The sequence below is a fragment of the Lepus europaeus genome, chromosome 5 (assembly GCF_033115175.1).
Source record: "Lepus europaeus isolate LE1 chromosome 5, mLepTim1.pri, whole genome shotgun sequence".
NCBI lineage: Eukaryota > Metazoa > Chordata > Mammalia > Lagomorpha > Leporidae > Lepus > Lepus europaeus.
In genome coordinates this window covers 121701581-121718665 of record NC_084831.1, presented here as the reverse complement: position 1 = coordinate 121718665, position 17085 = coordinate 121701581, and the positions used below count along the sequence as shown (strand labels likewise).

Genomic DNA, 17085 nt, shown 5'->3' with positions numbered 1-17085 from the left:
TCCTGGCTGCTCCACTTCTGATCGAGTTCTGCTATGGCCTGGGAAAGCAGTGGAGGAAGACCTGAGTGTTTGGGCCCCTAGAGACCCAAAGGAAGCTCCTCGCTTCAGATTGATGCAGTTCTAGCTGTTGGTGGCCGTCTGGGGAGTGAACCAGCGGATGGAAGATCTCTCTGTCTACCTTTTCCTCTTTGTAACTGCCTTTCAGATAAATCTTTTAAAAAAAGAAGTCACTACACCCCATATATATGTATAAAAATAAACTACCAATTTATAAAAAAAAAAATTGAGGCCGGCGCCACGGCTCACTAGGCTAATCCTCTGCCTGAGGCACCGGCACCCCGGGTTCTAGTCCCAGTTGGGGCGCTGGATTCTGTCCCGGTTGCTCCTCTTCCAGTCCACCTCTGCTGTGGCCCGGGAAGGCAGTGGAGGATGGGCCAAGTGCTTGGGCCCTGCACCCGCATGGGAGACCAGGAGGAAGCACCTGGCTCCTGGCTTCGGATCGGCACATAGCAGCCATTTGGGGGTGAACCAACAGAAGGAGGACCTTTCTCTGTTTCTCTTTCTCACTGTCTAACTCTGCATGTCAAAAAATTATTTTTTTCAAATAAATCTAAAGCAGGTCAACTTTTAGGTTAGTAATTGTGTTATGGCTCACAAATGATGTAAATATCCAAATGGCCCTGCCAGAAGAAAGGTTCCCCAGCCCTGCCTTGGAGCATAGCAGTACTTTTTTGCTCAGGAAAAACTTTGAGGAAACAGTTCATCATAGAGTAGCCATTTGAAAGAAGAGAATCAAATTGGATCCCTGCTTCACTACAGCCATATTGATCCTGGGCAGCTGAGATTCCAGTACAAGAAAATGAAAATAAACGCGTATGAGAAAGAAACATGGGATTTAAAATACACCAGTGTGGGAGGGGAGAATACCTAAAAATTTGCATAGCAAGAATATGGGGGAGGGAAGATGTTTGTAACAATAGTTAATTTCCTTAAAGAACTTGCAAAACTTGGCAGTTAAGGAGAGAAGGTTCATTTTTAAAATAGGCAAATGGTAGAAATAGCTCCAGAGAAGCAAAAGTTAGTGACTAACATATGAGACTTACCGTTACTCATGGGGAAATAGGATCCCAGCTTGGCGAATGCCTGGCAGGTGTACCTGAAGTGAGCCCTCCAGCTGTGTCAGGTGCACCTCGGACGTGACGACTCCACTCCTGGGTGTTCATCCTCCAGAACTGGTGATAACGTGAAATGCTGTGTGTGCTGGGGTGTTCCAGCATTGTTCACCGTAGCAAAACCGTGCCGGAGCCCTAGGGTTCTGGAGAACAGCCCGGAGGCCTCCCCCACGGGGAGAACGCGGCAACTTGCAGTGCGTTGATGGAACAGTCCTCAGTATGAGTGAAAAGGGGATGGAAAACCATGTTTGGAGGTGTGCGTTGACGCATGGCTGTCTTCAGAAGGAGAGTATAAACTGGTGATGGTGGTTGGCTTGGGAGAAGCCAGTTTGCTGGGGAAATGGGGATGATAACATTGGATGCCTTTTGAATTTTGTTCCACACATATTCATAAGTCAAATAATGTAAGCCCACCCAAAAAAATTACCAACCGACCTCCCTCTTGGGACAATACACGCATTGCTCTCAGACTGCATTTTCTGATGTGTCTTTTCACAACGGGACAAAAACCTGCATTCCTGGTGTTAATAAAAAAGATTGACAAAAAAGAACCGTCTAGGGTACGCTATTGGAATTCTTTCCAATTTCTCTCTGGACCTTCCTACCAGAAAGTGGTGTTTTTGGGATCCCATTTGGGCCTCGCGTCCCCAGACGTGCCCCCTTTAGGTAACTGCTCGGTAGGAGAGGCCGGGAGTGCTCATCTTCTAGGAGATGAGCCAGTCCAGTTGGGGGTTACACACCCTTAATACACAGGAATACTTTTCTGTATTTGAAAGGCAGAGACCGTTCTCCCACCCACCGTTTCTTTCTCCAAGTGCCCACAGCAGCTGGGGCTGAGCCAGGCGGAAGCCAGGAATCGAGTCAGGAGCCCAATCCAGGTTTCAACGCAGGTGCGAGCGACCCAAGCTGTCACCTGCTGCCTCCCAGTCCGGGTTGAAGGATGCGGCCTCTTTAAGAACTTGTGTGGTGGCCCCGCCCTTTAGGGAGGTCAGCTGAATCCAAGTCACATGACTCCGGTGTCTCTTCCGCCAGCTGAAGTTGGTGCCGCATGTGCGGCTGTGGGGGGCTGCGCTGGGGCTGGGGGCGCTGTGCCCCCAGCCCCATGCTCCTCTTGAGTCTACTTCTGTCTTCAGCCCCGTTCGGCCTGCTTGGGGAGGAGACCCGCCAGGTAAGGGCTCCAGGGCTACAGCCGTAGAGGTGTCAGGAAATGCCTACCTTGCAGGTGGATGGAATGTGGGGCAGCCGAGGGGTGAGGCTGAAGGGTGGCTGCTGGGTGAGCCAGGTCCAGGCGAGTGCTGGGATTTTGTCTTCCCGGGGTGTGTCCTGGCCTCCCCACCAGGATCGGGGAGCCCTGGTTCTGCCTCTGCACCCCTCCCCACCTCCGATGTGCCCCTTACCCTGGGATTCCCTTGGCTCCCACACACTCCTCTCCCCAGCCCTCCACGCCTCCCTGTTCCAGGTGTCTCTTGAGGTCATCCCTGACCAGTCGGGCCCCACTGGGAACCTGCTTCATATCCGGGCGGTAGGCGCCAACTCCACACTGCACTATGTGTGGAGCAGCCTGGGCCCTCCCGCCGTGCTGCTGGTGGCCACCAACACCCCCCACAGCGTCCTGAGCGTCAACTGGAGCCTCCTACTGTCCCCCGAGCCCGACGGTGGCCTGATGGTGCTCCCCAGGGGCAGCGTCCAGTTTTCTTCTGGCCTCGTCTTTACCAGGGTGAGGAGGTGGGGCAGAACCATGGGGAAGCGAGCTGAGGAGCAAGTTCAGCCCAGTTGGAGTCAGGGTGGAGGGGGTGGGTGAGGCAGCCTGCCGGTGGGGAGTGAGCAGGGCCGATGCAGGAGAAGTAAACCGAGGCAAGCCCTGTTCCGCCCCTCCCCCAGCTGCTTGAGTTTGACAGCACCAATGTGTCTGATGCGGCAGCAGAGCCCCCGGGAAGACCCTATCCTCCATACCCCTTGGCCGAGTTCTCCTGGAACAACATCACGGACACGCTGGATCTTGCCACCCTGAGTGCTACATTTCAAGGCCACCCCACACGGGACCCTACCAAGGCCTTCGCCAATGGCAGTCTGGCCTTCAGGGTAAGGGGGCAGGAACCAGAGGGTGGGAGTTATAGTGACGGGAGCAGCCCTCTGGCACATCCGTCCATCTGCTTCCATGTCTTCCTCATGCCGCCTCCCTCCTAGGTCCAGGCCTTCTCTAGATCTGGCCGGCCCGCCCGCCCGCCTCGCCTCCTGCACACTGCGGACACCTGCCAGCTAGAGGTGTCTCTGGCTGGGGCCTCTTCCCGGGGAAACCGGTCCCTGTTTGGGCTGGAGGTAGCCACCGTGGGGCAGGGCCTCGACTGCCCCTCAGTGCAGGAGCAACATTCCATCGACGATGAATATGCACCTGCTGTCTTCCAGGTCAGGCAGGCTCCAGCGGAGAGCAGATGCGTGGGGAATGCAGCCGGGGCCCCATTAGGACCTCAGAAAAATTGTTCATTTACCTTGGGCAACAGTGACTTTAAGTGCTGGGCTCTGTGATAATGAATCTGCCCATCTCTGCCCTCTGGGGAGGCAGGCAAAAGGCAGTGCTTGGCAGGCAGGGATCTGCCAGGACCTGGAGGCCCAGAGGAAGGTGCTGGGTGCAGACTTGCAGGGCTGGCAGAGAGCTTGGTTCATCTTTCTGCAGGGGGCAGAGAGAGGCCCTGGGGGCAAGCAGTTCCAGTACCAGGCCTGGGACCCAGGACTCCTGATGCCCTCGGTGCACTGGCTGACACCAGATGGAGGCCGGGAGAGGGGGAGGAAGAGGGGAGCCGGGCCCAGGTTGGTCCTCACCCTGCCTTGTCTACTTTTCTCCACAGCTGGACCAGCTGCTGTGGGGCTCTGTCCCATCAGGCTTCGTGCAGTGGCGACCAGTGGCTTTCTCCCAGAAGCAGGGGGGCCGAGACTCCTCCCTGCCCTGCCAATCTTCCCCTCTTCACCCCACCTTGGCATACTCTCTCCCCGAGTCACCCATTGTCCGAGCTTTCTTTGGGTCCCAGAACAACCTCTGTGCCTTCAATCTGACCTTTGGGGCTTCCACTGGCCCTGGCTACTGGGACCAAAACTACCTCAGCTGGTGAGAGCCGGGACCTGGGTGGGGGTGGGGGGTGCAGAGGAGAGCTGAGCCTCACAGCCCTCTCTCCTACACCTGCTTAGCCCTCCCCTCTTCTGCCTGTTCTAGGTCGATGCTCCTGGGCGTGGGCGCCCCTCCAGTGGATACCTTGTCCCCGCTCGTCCTGGGCATCATGGCAGTGGCCCTGGGCGCGCCAGGGCTCATGCTGCTGGGGGGAGTCCTGGTTCTGCTGCTGCGCCACAAGCGGTCCTCAGAGTACCAGTCCATAAACTGAAGCCCTCTCTCCTCTCTGTGGGGGGACGTCACTGAGCTGCTCCGCTGTGCCTCGCGCCTCTGGAGCAGAAGTCTCCGTCTCCCACCTGGCCCTTCCCTCGTCCATCTCGCTTTCTGCAAAGCCTCAGAGACCAGCCTTCGCCCACCCCAGTGGCTACCGTCACACCTTGGGCCAGGGTCAGGGCCAGGGTGGCTGCTGAGGGGAAGTGGCCCCCATGCCTCCCAGATGGGACTCACAGGCCTAGGTGAGAGGCCTGCTGGCTGTTTGGCTGCCCTGGAAGGCACGAAATAGACTTCTTTTTCCACAACGCTCCAGTTGCACTGTGTGAGTGGTGTTGGACTGAGGCGGGGCCAGTGCCAGGGAGCAGGAGGGCAGCAAGGAGGGCTAGGGAGGTGGGTTCTGGGTCAGGCGCCCGCCAGCCTCCCTCTGCTGGAAGACACAGTCATTGTAGACCTAGTAGCGATTTATTGTTATACATATACACACTGGGGGGGGGGGGTAACATCAGCCACTGTGCCTTCCAAGGATTCCCGTGCCACCATGTGCACACGCGTTCAGACACACACACACACCTGCTCCTCTTGGGCGGCAGATTTCCCTGGCCCTCCTCTCTTCCCATGGGCGTGGCGGGACTTCTGGGCAGTTTTCGGGGTGGGAAGTTCCAGGGGCCGCTGAGGTTGGAAGGGAAAGAAGGCAGCAGCTTTGTACTGGGGCGGAACAGTCCAACAGGCTCGTCTTGGACGGACCTGAACCCAGGCCCCCGGGGAGGTCATCCTCAAACCGGAAGTCCTGGCTTGATCTGAAACTCAGCCTCTGCCTTCGGGCATGGCCAGTATCTCCAGCCTCCTGGAGGCCTTTGGCTGAGAGCGGCGGCACAGGGAGGCCTGCGAGGGGGAGCAGAGTCCGCGAGCCGCCGAGGGAGGCTGGGCCTCTCCTGCTCGTCCCGGCCAGGCCCTCAGCATCCTAACAGGACAGGCCTGTGCCAAGGAAAAGACTGGCTCCCTCCCTCATGTAGGCGGAAAGTCCGGCTCGCCGCGCCGCGCCGCGCCCGGGCAGGGCAGGGCCGGGCCGGGCCGGGCCGGGCGCGGGGCGGCTCAGCCCCAGGGGCGGGGCCTGTGGTCCGCGGCCGAGCGGGCGTGGTCCGGGTAGTCCAGGCGGCTCTCGGCGGCGGTGAGCATGCGCTCGGGCTCCACCACGAACATGTAGTAGAGGTTCCACACCAGCATGGACAGCAGCGGCAGGAAGGTGAGGCCGTAGCCGAAGCCGCGGAAGGAGCGGCCCACGGCGAAGGTCAGCCAGTAGATCAGCCTGCGGCGGCGAGAAAGGCCCGGGCTAGGAAGAGCGGCGGCTCACCGGCCCGTGCGCTCTATGCGGGTACCACGTGCCAGTTAGCCAAGATGCACCAGCTAATTTTGACTTCCCCACACCCCACTGAGATGCCTGTATTATTCCCCTCCCTCTTTTAATTATTTGCTTTTAAGTTTCAATTAAAAATTTTTGTGTGTGTGCAAGTGGGCGTTTAGCCTAGCAGTTAAGACACCCCACCCCACCCCCCCGTCGGAGTCGGCGCTGTGGTGTAGCGGGTAAAGCAGCCGCTTGCAGTGCCGGTGCCCATACGGGATGCCGGTTCGAGTCCTGGCTGCTCGGCTTCCGTTCCAGCTCTGCTATAGCTTGGGAAAGCAGCAGAGGATGGCCCAAGTCCTTGGGCCCCTGCATTCTGATGGGAAACTCGGAAGAAGCTCCTGGCGTCAGATCGGCGCAACTCTGGCCGTTGGGGCTGTCTGGGGAGTGAACCAGAGGATGGAAGACTTTCTCTCTCTCTCTCTCTCTCTGCCTCTGCTTCTCTGTAACATTGCCTTTCAAATAAATAAATAAGTAGGTCTTTAAAAAAAAAAAAAGACGCTGTCATCACCTAGCACAATGCCTGGGTTCAAGTCCCACTTTTGTGCCCTATGCCAGCTTCCTGCTAACACCCACCCGAGAAGGCAGGGGGTGATGGCTCAAGTACTTGATCCCTGCCACCCACACGGGAGACCTTGCTTGGGTTTCTGGCTCCTTGCTTTGCTCTGTCCCAGCCCCAGCCACTTGTGGAGCATTCGGAGAGTGAACCAGTGGATGGAAGCCCTCAGGGCTCACTCTGTCTCCCTCCCTGCCTCTCAATTTTTAAGATTTTTGAGTGGACCATATTCATAGTTCAAAGGTCAATAAGTACAGTTAGTACCTTCCTCCCTGTAGTGATCTTTGCCCTATTCTCTCCCCTCTCCACCCTAGGCAAGCGATATTAGGTTTCTTGTGCATGGAGTGATTTTTTTTGCATATATGAACAAAATATTTGTTTTTTTTCATTTTTTGAAACAGCATATTATATAGACTGTTTTGCATGTTGATTTTTCCCTCATTTAATATACTTGTATCTTGGAGATCATTTTATATCCATATATAAACAGTTTCCTCATTCTTTTACAGCTGTAGTGTGGTTCCATGGTAGCTAATTACCCTTTTGCAGGTGAAGAAACTAAGATTCCAAAGGGGTTAAGTAAGACTGGCCCAAAGTCACACATCTGGGACATAGCAAAGCCATGATTTGAACCCAAGCCTGTTATCACCCCCTCTCAGGCCATTTTAGAAGAATGGAAGGAAAGCGGGGAGTAAGGAAACCAGCTTCAAGAGGGTTTCAGGGGCCGCATTGTGGTGAAGCAGGTAAAGCTGCCAGCTGCAACACCAGCATCCCATAAGGGCGCCAGTTCGAATCCTGGCTGCTCCACTTCCAATCCAGCTCCCTGCTAATGGCCTAGGAAAGCATTGGAAGATGGCCCAAGCACTTGGGCCCCTGCCACCCATGGGAGAGACCCAGATGAAACTCCTGGCACCTGGCTTCAGCCTGAATACTGGCCTTTGTGGTCATTTAGGGAGTAAACCAGAGGATAGAGGATCTCTCACTGTATCTGTCTCTCACTATCTCTATCTCTCCTTCTTTCTCTCTCTCTAACTCTGACTTGCTAGTCAATCAATCAATCTTTATTTTTTGAAAAAAGAAGAAAGCAGGCCGGCGCCGCGGCTCACTAGGCTAATCCACCGCTTTGCAGTGCCGGCACACCGGGTTCTAGTCCCGGTCGGGGCACCGATCCTGTCCCGGTTGCCCCTCTTCCAGGCCAGCTCTCTGCTGTGGCCCAGGAGTGCAGTGGAGGATGGCCCAAGTGCTTGGGCCCTGCACCCCATGGGAGACCAGGAGAAGCACTTGGCTCCTGCCATCGGATCAGCGCAGTGCACAGGCTGCAGCACGCTACCGCGGCGGCCATTGGAGGGTGAACCAACGGCAAAAGGAAGACCTTTCTCTCTGTCTCTCTCTCTCACTGTCCACTCTGCCTGTCAAAAAAAAAAAAAAAAAAAAAAAAAAAAAAAAGAAGAAGAAGAAGAAGAAGAAGAAGAAGAAGAAAGCTTGAAGCTCAGAGGGATCGAGCAGCCACAAGCAAATCCCCCCTCTTGGAAGATCCACTCCAAGCACACATCGCCCAAGGAGGGGAGAGGGAGAGCAGCTTCCTCCCAGTATGTGAAGGGCCAGTTGCTACAAAATCGAGCTGCCTCTGCTTCGTTCACCTCTGGAAGGGGCTGGGCGCTGGGAGAGTGAGTGGCGGCAGCTCTGCTGCGGGAGGCAGCCGGACATCGGAGAGTCCAGGCTGAGCCGAGTCTCACTAAGTGCGTTTGTTTCAGTAAGCGCCCCGTGTGTCAGATCCTTTAATCCTCACAACTCCAACTTAGAGATGAAGACAGACAGCAGATAATCAAGGAACTTGCATGGAGCAGACAGCCCTGGGTGGCAGAGGCAAGGGCTCTGCTTTCTAGCCCTGAGCAACTCTTCTCCCCCAGCCTCTCCTGATTTCCACTTTCTAAAATGGGAAATGTGGACCCGCCAGTCACCGAGTCTTCCTTAGCTCTCCGACAATTCTCACTGCTTGAGGCCACTTTTGTCTGAGCCCAGTATCCCCCAAGAGTCGGGAAGGGGAGGTTGGACTACACGGGAGGAACATTTCTCTTGGGAGATCTACGGGGAGAGAAACATTAAGGCCACATGATGGGCAAGAGGCTGGTCGACCAGCTGACCATGCAACTATAACCAGAAGCCACAAGAAGACTAATTGTAGCTCAATGGGAATATTTGAGAAGTTAAAGCTGTCTGGAATCCTTTACTGAAAGTAACAAGAGGGGGTCAGCACTGTGGCTCAGTGGGTTAAGCTGTTGCCTACAGTGCCAGTATCTCATAAGAGGGCAGATTTGTGTCCTGGCTGCTCCACCTCCGATCCAGCTCCCTGCTGTGGCCTGGGAAAACTGGAAGATGGCCCAAGTTCTTGGGCCCCTGCACCCATGTGGGAGACCCGGAAGAAGCTCCTGGCTCCTGGCTTCATACTGGCCCACCTCTGGCCATTGCAGCTATTTGGGGAGTGAACCAGCAGATGGAAGATTTCTCTCTCTCTTTCTAACGCTAACTCTTTATCTCTCTAACTGCCTTTCAAATAAAACTTTAATTAAAAAGAAAAGGAAGTAACGGGAGGAAATGTATTAGGGAAAAATGGAAAGAGTGCATCTGGGTTCAGAAATTCACATGAAAACACTCCCCGAGGATTTCAGGCGACTGCAAACTGAGTGAGAGGAGAATATTCCACTGTGAGAGCTAAGGCAACCTCAGTCTGTATGAAGAGGACCCTTGGCCAGGGACAGCATCTCCTGCCCAGAGGGAGGGGCCAGGACAATGAAGGGACCGAGATCACTTAGCAAAGTAGAGATGGCGGGTGGGGAGCAGAGTGTTAGAGTGGGGAGAACTGAGAAGTGTTTGTCCTGGAGATCAGAGTCAGGATAGAACTTTTTTTTTTTTTTTTTTTTTTTTGACAGGCAGAGTGGACAGTGAGAGAGAGAGACAGAGAGAAAGGTCTTCCTTTTTGCCATTGGTTCACCCCTGCAATGGGCCGCTGCGGCCGGCACACCACGCTGATCCGAAGGCTGGAGCCAGGTGCTTCTCCTGGTCTCCCATGGGGTGCAGGGCCCAAGGACCTGGGCCATCCTCCACTGCCCTCCTGGGCCACATCAGAGAGCTGGCCTGGAAGAGGGGCAACCGGGACAGGATCCGGCGCCCTGACCGGGACTAGAACCGGTGCCACCTTCCCTAGAAGGCACTAGAACTATGTGCCGGCGCTGCTAGGCGGAGGATTAGCTTAGTGAGCCGCGGTGCCGGCCTAGAAATTTCTAACACATTATACAAAAAGAACGTTCTAACAATTAGGGATTTCAAAAACCAAAACATATCACTTTATAAAGAATGGAGCACTTATCACAGCGGGCATTCAGCTAGAAGCCAAAAAAGCTGCGTGACCAGAGTACTACAGAGGAGTGGCTGTAAGGGGCCCGCTGATCCCTGTGACATTAAAAGCCTTCCCGTTCCATGCTGGCATGTCGCGTCTCTGAAATCAGCTTCCTACCTTCCGGCAGACACAGGGGCTGCCCACCTGCCCCCAGGTGAGTCCAGTGCAGAAGAGGAAGTGGACTCATCTCTCCAGGGCACACGCGGGCCGCTGCAGGACCCAGAAAAGCCGCTGACACCGGCTCTCCAGATACTCAGGGGCCTGGATCTGGCGCATCACCCTCCTTCCCCCACCCAACTTACCGAGAGATGGCGAAGAGGCCAGTGAGCAGAGGGAGCAGCTTGAGGGTGTCCTGGGGCAGGTAGGTGGAGAGCACGGCCAGGTTGAAGAAGTACAGGATGAAGAGCTGGACCGACTGGGCCACGTATCGCCGGTGGATCTCCACCTCCCGCCGGGGCTCTCCAAAGGGCCGTAGGGCAGAAAAGCACAACAGGCTCAGCCCGTACACCAGGAGCCCTGGGTGGGGTCAGGAGACACACAGGGTCAAAACAGGCAGGAGGCAGGCACACAGAGTGGCGGGTGGGGGAGGCCCTGGCGGGACCAGGCTAAACAAGGGGCGCTCACCTGCTCCCCAAGCCCCAGCAGGCCCTGCCCTTCTGAAGTCCACTCTCCAGGTGCCCCCTTTCTTTTCACAGGCCCCAGACTCACCCAGCACGATGGGGAAGGTGGCAAAGACCCCACAGCGCAGCGTGTAGACCAGGCGGGAGCTCAGGGTGGGCAGCCGCGGGGCGTCGAAGGGCAGGAAGGCATAGGCTCCGTACAGCAGGCACGGGAAGAGGACGAGGGCGGCTCCCACCGAAGCCACAGCCCTCAGCCCCTCACGACCTCCGCAGCTCCCGCAGCCCCCGCAGGAGCGGCTGGGGGGCCTCACCATGGCCTCCGCCCACTTGCACTCGGGGGGCTCGACGTGGGGGAGCCGGGGGGGCAGGAAGGACCGGCGCTCGCCCTGGCCTGCCTCGCAGTGCACGATGAGGTCCTCCTGGGGCCGCCGCTCGATGCACTGCAGGTCGATGGGCACGAAGGCCCGGGCGGCCTTGGCAGGCAACAGGTTGGCGTCATCCTCAGGCAGCCCCTCGGGCCTGACGGGCAGCTCGGGCTCTAGCGGCTCTGGCTCCACATCCCTCCAGCCGGGAGGGTCCGGGAAGGGTGCAGTGGGCTGGGGATCGGTGCCCCAGGGCAAGGTGGCGGCCTCGCTCACTGTGCTGTCCAGGCCATCCTCGGTGGCCTCTCTGGCTGAGGCAGAGCCAGCTGAAGACTCCACTTGGAGGGACCCGCCTTCAGGGGACTCGGCCCCGCCTCCCCCTTCTGGCTGCCGGCCATTGGGAACCAGGTCCTGGGGTGGGCTCTTCACTTCCAGCAGGGCCAGGGTCTCAGGCTCTGTCATGCTGGGGCTTCAGTTCTGGGGTCCAGCCTAAGGTCCCGTCATCCTGGAGGGAGCAGGGCGAAAGCTCTCTCAGGCCCCTAGGACGGGGCCGCAGAACTGGAACTTCCGGGGCTCCCCTGGCCCCTTCTGGGACCTCAGGGAGAACATGGTTCAGAGGCTGGTGTTGAAACCGAGGGAGGTGGGAGGGAGCTGAAGTGGAGGCACGCTTTCGACATCTTCAGATGCATCCGGGCACGCAAGGGTGAGTCGGGGCACAGGCTCCAGCAGCTCTGGCCTCCGTCGGCCCCCACCCATGCCTCCTACCCACTTCCACCAAAAACCCCGGAGTCCTGGATACCGTGATTCAGGAATGGGAAGCAGAGAAAGTGTCTAGAATTTTGCCAACACCTTCTTTCTCACCAGAGATCTTCCTGTGGACAACGCCACAGCCCCTCCACCAGCTCATCTGCCCTTCTCCCTGCAGACCCTGCCAGGGACTCCCCTGGCAAGTAGGAGTCACTGCCGACCCATCTGTCCCAAGGAGCTGGCAGTTGCCAGCACCTGTCCTTGCGTCTCCGATCTGAACGTGTGGCCAGGCCCCAGTCTTCTCACCAGCCCACCTCATCCCGGCAGCCCCTGGGTCTGTCCGTTCTTTGGGGTTGAATCATGGCTGATTCCCACGCCTTCCCTCCCGCCTTCCTCCCCTCACTGCCACCCTCTAGCTCACTGCTTCTGGACAGGGCTGACTCCCCCCCCTCCCCTCCCCAAGGGCCCCCCTCACCACACCATTTGGAGCCATGACACCCTCTTACTTTCTGTCTGGAGAGAGGTGGAGGGTCCCCAGCGTCCAGTCCAGGAAGCAACTGCCCAGCTCTGTGCTGGCTCTGCAAGTATTTCTCTGTCTCCCTCCCTTTACCTGTGTCTCCAAACCTGTCTGACCAGAGCAGGTGGGGCCCAGATTAAAGGGGCAGGCCCCGCCCTGCTGAATGTGCCGACAGAAAAAGCTTTAGAGGAGGACGTTGTCCTTTCGGAGCGTGGCGGGGGGTGCAGCCACGCATAGAGGTGAGTTTGTGTTCCAGGCACCCGGGATGTGTGAGGCGCCCTGGTCAGGAAAGCAGAGGAGGAAGAGGAGCTTTGTGCACCAAACGGTGCTTGGAGTGGATTGGTTAAAGCCAGAAAAGAGTTGGATTGTGTACATGTACTCATTCAAAGACTATTTATTGAGTACCTGTTATTAGCTAGGCACTGTACAAGGTACAGACAGACACACGAAGACAAGTGACGTCAAGAGCTCTGCCCTTGAGAAACTTACGTTCTTTAAGGGTAACACGTAATAGGGAAGCCTAGCAACTGGAGGCTTTCTCAGCAGAAAAAACCTCTGTGATAAGGTGACACTGGAGCTGAGACCTCATGGAAAATCAGGATGACGAGTGTTCCAAGAGGAACAGCAAGTGAGAAGGACTTCGCTGTGTCAGGGACAGAAGGAAGGCTGGTGGCTGGAGCCCAGAGCATCATGACAGAGAGAGCAATTCCCGTTCCCATCACACGGTGTGCACAGGCGCCAGATGCCTTTCTTTTCAGATTAGGTTTCAAGTTAAGAGAACACAGTCCTGGTGTCATCGGTGCTCTTTCCAGTGTGAGGAGATGGAACCCAAGCCCCTGGGTGGTGCCCCTGGTGCAGATGCTGCACACCGTCAGCATCAGCAGAGCCGGCCTACCGTGGTCTTCCAGGCTCCTTTCCTAACTGCCCTTATGAGTACAAATCAAGTTCTTATTAAAATTCACTCACTGAATTGGTGCAGCATACCTACAGGGTCCCAGATCAAAAGACTTGTGGGGTCATTTATGGCCTCTGCAGAGAACATCTTGGTGTTCAGTCTTGAGGGTTTTCCCAGGAACCCCGGCTCCAAGCGAGAAGTAACTACCACCTGAGTGACTGGAATTCCCAGGAGAAGGTGGCATTGCTAACCAATCAAAGGAGAGCCATGAGCACTGAGGATCGACCAGGGTCCTGCACACAAGCCCAACATGCACCTCTTTAACCCCAACTTCAGAACCTTTACCCTCAGCCCCCGGAGGAGTCTGGGAATGAAGTGATAGCTGCCCTGCTCCTTAATCTGCCCTTTACACCCAACATCCCCTTTCCTCCACCACCCGGTGTCAGTAATTGGCTTGCCGAGTGTCCGGTAAGCAGACCCAGTTTTGGGGCTTCTCGAGCAATTCCTCCAACCTACCCTGTGTTCTGTGTTCTAGGACAAGATCCTACCCCTCAAGTCATTTGAGCTTTCTGAGTGCGGGGACAGTGTCCATATTGCTTATCTCTGTCACTAGAACTCAGTACGGTGGCTGGAAGACAGCAGATATTCGACAGATGCTTGCTGGGCTGGTGTGAGATGGGTATGCAAGCTGGACATGTTTGGCAGGACGAGCCGAAGGGCTGAAGCAAGTCTTCCAGGTGATGCCCCGCCCTGTCCAAGGACACTTTCGCATATGCTTCTTTTTAAGTTATGGAATAAAGGGAGAATAGGAGTCATTCTAGCCGCTAATACGAAAGCAGCCTGGCCCAAATAGGAGTGGGGGGGGGGGACAGAACGATGGACCAAATGACCACTGTAGGACAAAGCAAAGTCATGCTCCCAGCTGTGAGCCCGCTTGCCCCGACCTAGTGGGGCTGTAGCCGCCTCACTTGGGCCCCTGTCTGTTCTCCGGCAGCTTTGTCAATAAAGTTTCTCGTAAGGACTTGAAGAAGCCGGAAAGAGGTCATGCTGCCCGTAGTTAGTTCGGGCTACTTCCCGGGAGGGAAAACGAGTTTCGCGAGATTTGGTAGCAGTAGGCTACTGGCCCGCGGCAGTGCGGCTGCTATCGCGAGATTTGGCAGCTGGAGGAGGGGCTGTCGCGGGCAGCCGCCTTACAGCGATGGCGGCCGAGCAGGGCCGGCGGCGGTGGCGGCAGCGGCTACGGCCGGAGACGGCAGTGGTGGCGGTAGTGGTGGGTGGCGGGGGCCTGTGACCGGGAGCCGTCCCCGGACCCGGGCACCATGAGCCAAGGCCCCCCCACGGGGGAGAGCAGCGAGCCCGAAGCAAAGGTCCTCCACACTAAGCGGCTTTACCGGTGAGAGGGGCCGGGGCGTGAGTGCAGCCCCAGAGGGAAGTGGCGGCGGGGGGAGGGGCGGGGCCTCCCGGGCGGGCGGGGCCGAGCTGCCGGCCTGGGGTGCGGGCCCGGAAGGACCCTGCACATTTTGGAGGGAGCAGGTGGGGGCGGGGCCCCTAACCCGGGGTGGAGCCGAAAGGCGGAATTGGGTGGGTGGGAGGTTTGGAGGGAAGCACGTGCAGCGCTCCCCTCGCACTGAGCTTGCGGCGGGCCAGAGGCTTTGCAAAGTTGGGGCGATAGGGTGGGAATTGGGGCTGCGGGTGAAGGTGAGGGTGATGGGGGGGGGGGTTACAGGTGGCGAAAACCCGGGAGGGAATGGTGCTTGGAATTCTGTAGGAGTTACAGAGAAGAGTGTTGGGCTGAGCCAGGCTCGGATCCTTGCTTTGCCGCTCTGTCACTGTGTGACCTTGGGCCTCAGTTTCCTTGTCCTTAAAAGGAGAGATCTGGGTTTGATATACCCTGGAGCCCGTAGGCCTCTAATTTAGGAGAGTCTGAATGAGAAGAGAACAGCTGGAAGACAGACTGTGTTGACCTGGAAGAGCCATGGAGACCAGAGTGTTCTGAGGGCGCGGGAATGCATTTCCGGGCACCTGGGGACTTGCTTCCGGGCTAGCCTATGACTACAGTCTTGCCAGGCAGCCTGCATTCCTGGTGTCTGATTTCCCCAGTGCCACCTACACTGGAGTCACGTCTTCAACCCTCTTTTGGGAACAGGCCATTAAAAGCTCTTCCCACCCTGTGTGGGTTGGGGTATGTGTGTGTAGGTCATTTGGGACATGGGCCCCAGCACTGGGTCACAGTGAGATGGAGCATAGAAAGCAAGCTGAGTTTTCTTTCTTCTGCTTGGAAGGCGGTTTTAGGGTTTCCATGTAGCCTAGGCTCTGTGGAACAGGGGGTGTTTGCATGAGAAGACCCCCGCCTCGGAGCCAAGTCCTGGGCCTCATTTGGCATTGAAAGAGTCAAGAGCCGGTTGTCTTTTTCTCCTTGAAAAGGCATTCTGCCTGCTCTGGCTGTGCAAGCCAGAAGGCAGAGGGGAGTATAGGCCGCTCCAAAAATAGAAAAGTGATCCAAGCCAGGCAGCCCCTGGGCTCCCGGTGTGGGCGGCCCCACGCAGTCCCCAGGGGGGTGAGGAGTTCTGAGAGTGGCACGTGTGCCTCACGCTGCCTGTCAGACAGCGTGGGCAGTGTCTGCAGCGTTCCTTATTTGTCTCCAGCTTGGGGGATGGTCCTGGTCATCTTTTAATTCTTCCCAAATCTAGCTCTTTCCCAAACCACTGCCTTCACAGGACTGGCTGCAGCTGGTGTGTGTGTGCGCGAGGCTTGCCTGTGTGCCCTTGGGTGGGATCTGCCTGAGACTGTGTGCTGTTGACTCTGAGCAGGCTGGAAATTTGAGCAGGTCTCGGTTGTCATTATTTTATTTATTTATTTATTTTTGACAGGCAGAGTGGATAGTGAGAGAGAGAGACAGAGAGAAAGGTCTTCCTTTTTGCCGTTGGTTCACCCTCCAATGGCCGCTGTGGCCGGCTCATCTCGCTGATCTGAAGCCAGGAGCCAGGTGCTTCTCCTGGTCTCCCATGCAGGTGCAGGGCCCAAGCACTTGGACCATCCTCCACTGCCTTCCCGGGCCATAGCAGAGAGCTGGCTTGGAAGAGGGGCAACCGGGATAGAATCCGGCGCCCCGACCGGGACTAGAACCCGGTGTGCCGGCGTCGCAAGGCGGAAGATTAGCCTGTTAAGCCACGGCGCCGGCAGTTGTCATTATTGATAGCAGTGGTGATTGGTGGAAGAAACTGGGAGGCAGGTCTGATTTCTCTGTCTAAAATAAGTGGTGTTAGACTGTGGGTCTGTTACTCCGAGCTTCAGTGATTCTGGGGGACTCCTACACCGAGCAGTTTGTGGGTAGGACATCCTGAAGTGGTGCACACCTGTCAGAAGAAAAGGAAGCAGAAGAGGTGCTGGAAGGGACATGAGCACAGTCAATTTATTATGTCCGTTACCTAGTTGTTTGTTTTCTAAAGCATTTTACGTCTTTGACATTGTGCTAGGCATGAGGTTATAGTGAGGAAGGAGACACAAGTTAAATTTTCATTCTAAAGGAGATACAGCTTAAGAGCTCAGTTTGACAGAGGATACAAAAATAATGGTGAGTGCCCTCAGATTGATGGGTTTGTGGTTAGAACTTCCCAGAGTAGTGGTTATTAGCCTTTTTTGGGTTTATCATAAAAATACACACACTCCCACTGAAGTTCAAAGCCCTGCCCTGGGGACCAAGCTGACTTGGAGCAAATGACTGATGCTGCCCTGGCCCTGACGGCCAGGCTGGCTGGCAGGGCTGGGGAGACATGCTGAGCTCTCCAGGGGGCTTGCAAGAAGGCCGTGATGCCATCCCACGCTCCTGGCCACATAGGGCGGCTCTGAGTGGTGTGCTTAACGCCTGAGCCCCCTCTGCCCCCCGGGTGCCAGCCTGCTGTGCGCCACTTTCCCGGGAGCACAGCCAGGTTTGTCCTGGGATTCGGTGCTCCCTGTTACTTGGCTGCTTTTTCGCCTGTTCTCCCAGCTGCTGCCTGGCGTCCTCGCCCACCTCTGGGATGTCTGGGCTCTCCATCGTGGAGT

The 17085-nt window shown here is 56.6% G+C and overlaps 3 protein-coding genes across 5 annotated transcripts in view; 2 read left to right on the top strand and 1 right to left on the bottom strand.

Moving 5' to 3' along the window:
• The first annotated feature begins 2189 nt into the window (after positions 1–2189).
• Positions 2190–4854, top strand: GLMP (glycosylated lysosomal membrane protein). 3 transcript variants are annotated; one of them, XM_062192485.1, is made up of 6 exons: positions 2190–2340; positions 2632–2889; positions 3054–3254; positions 3360–3578; positions 4019–4275; positions 4381–4854. In XM_062192485.1, exons 1-6 carry the CDS (start codon positions 2221–2223, stop codon positions 4544–4546), a joined length of 1221 nt encoding a protein of 406 aa, XP_062048469.1. In that variant the 5' UTR covers positions 2190–2220; the 3' UTR covers positions 4547–4854. The 3 variants fall into 3 exon arrangements, with proteins under 3 accessions (XP_062048469.1, XP_062048471.1, XP_062048472.1); XM_062192487.1 differs by lacking the exon at positions 3360–3578; XM_062192488.1 differs by lacking the exon at positions 4019–4275.
• A 786-nt stretch (positions 4855–5640) lies between these two features.
• TMEM79 (transmembrane protein 79) lies at positions 5641–11344 on the bottom strand. Its single transcript, XM_062193660.1, has 3 exons — positions 10609–11344; positions 10203–10416; positions 5641–5854 (listed from the first exon to the last, which is right to left on the bottom strand). The coding sequence occupies exons 1-3, from the start codon at positions 11342–11344 to the stop codon at positions 5641–5643; spliced, it is 1164 nt and encodes a 387-aa protein (XP_062049644.1).
• Positions 11345–14240: 2896 nt separating this feature from the next.
• Positions 14241–17085, top strand: part of SMG5 (SMG5 nonsense mediated mRNA decay factor) — a 31698-nt gene continuing 28853 nt past the window's right edge. The window contains exon 1 of the mRNA XM_062192484.1: positions 14241–14434. Coding sequence (XP_062048468.1) covers positions 14361–14434 — 74 coding nt within the window. The 5' untranslated portion in view covers positions 14241–14360. The remainder of the gene's footprint in view (positions 14435–17085) is intronic.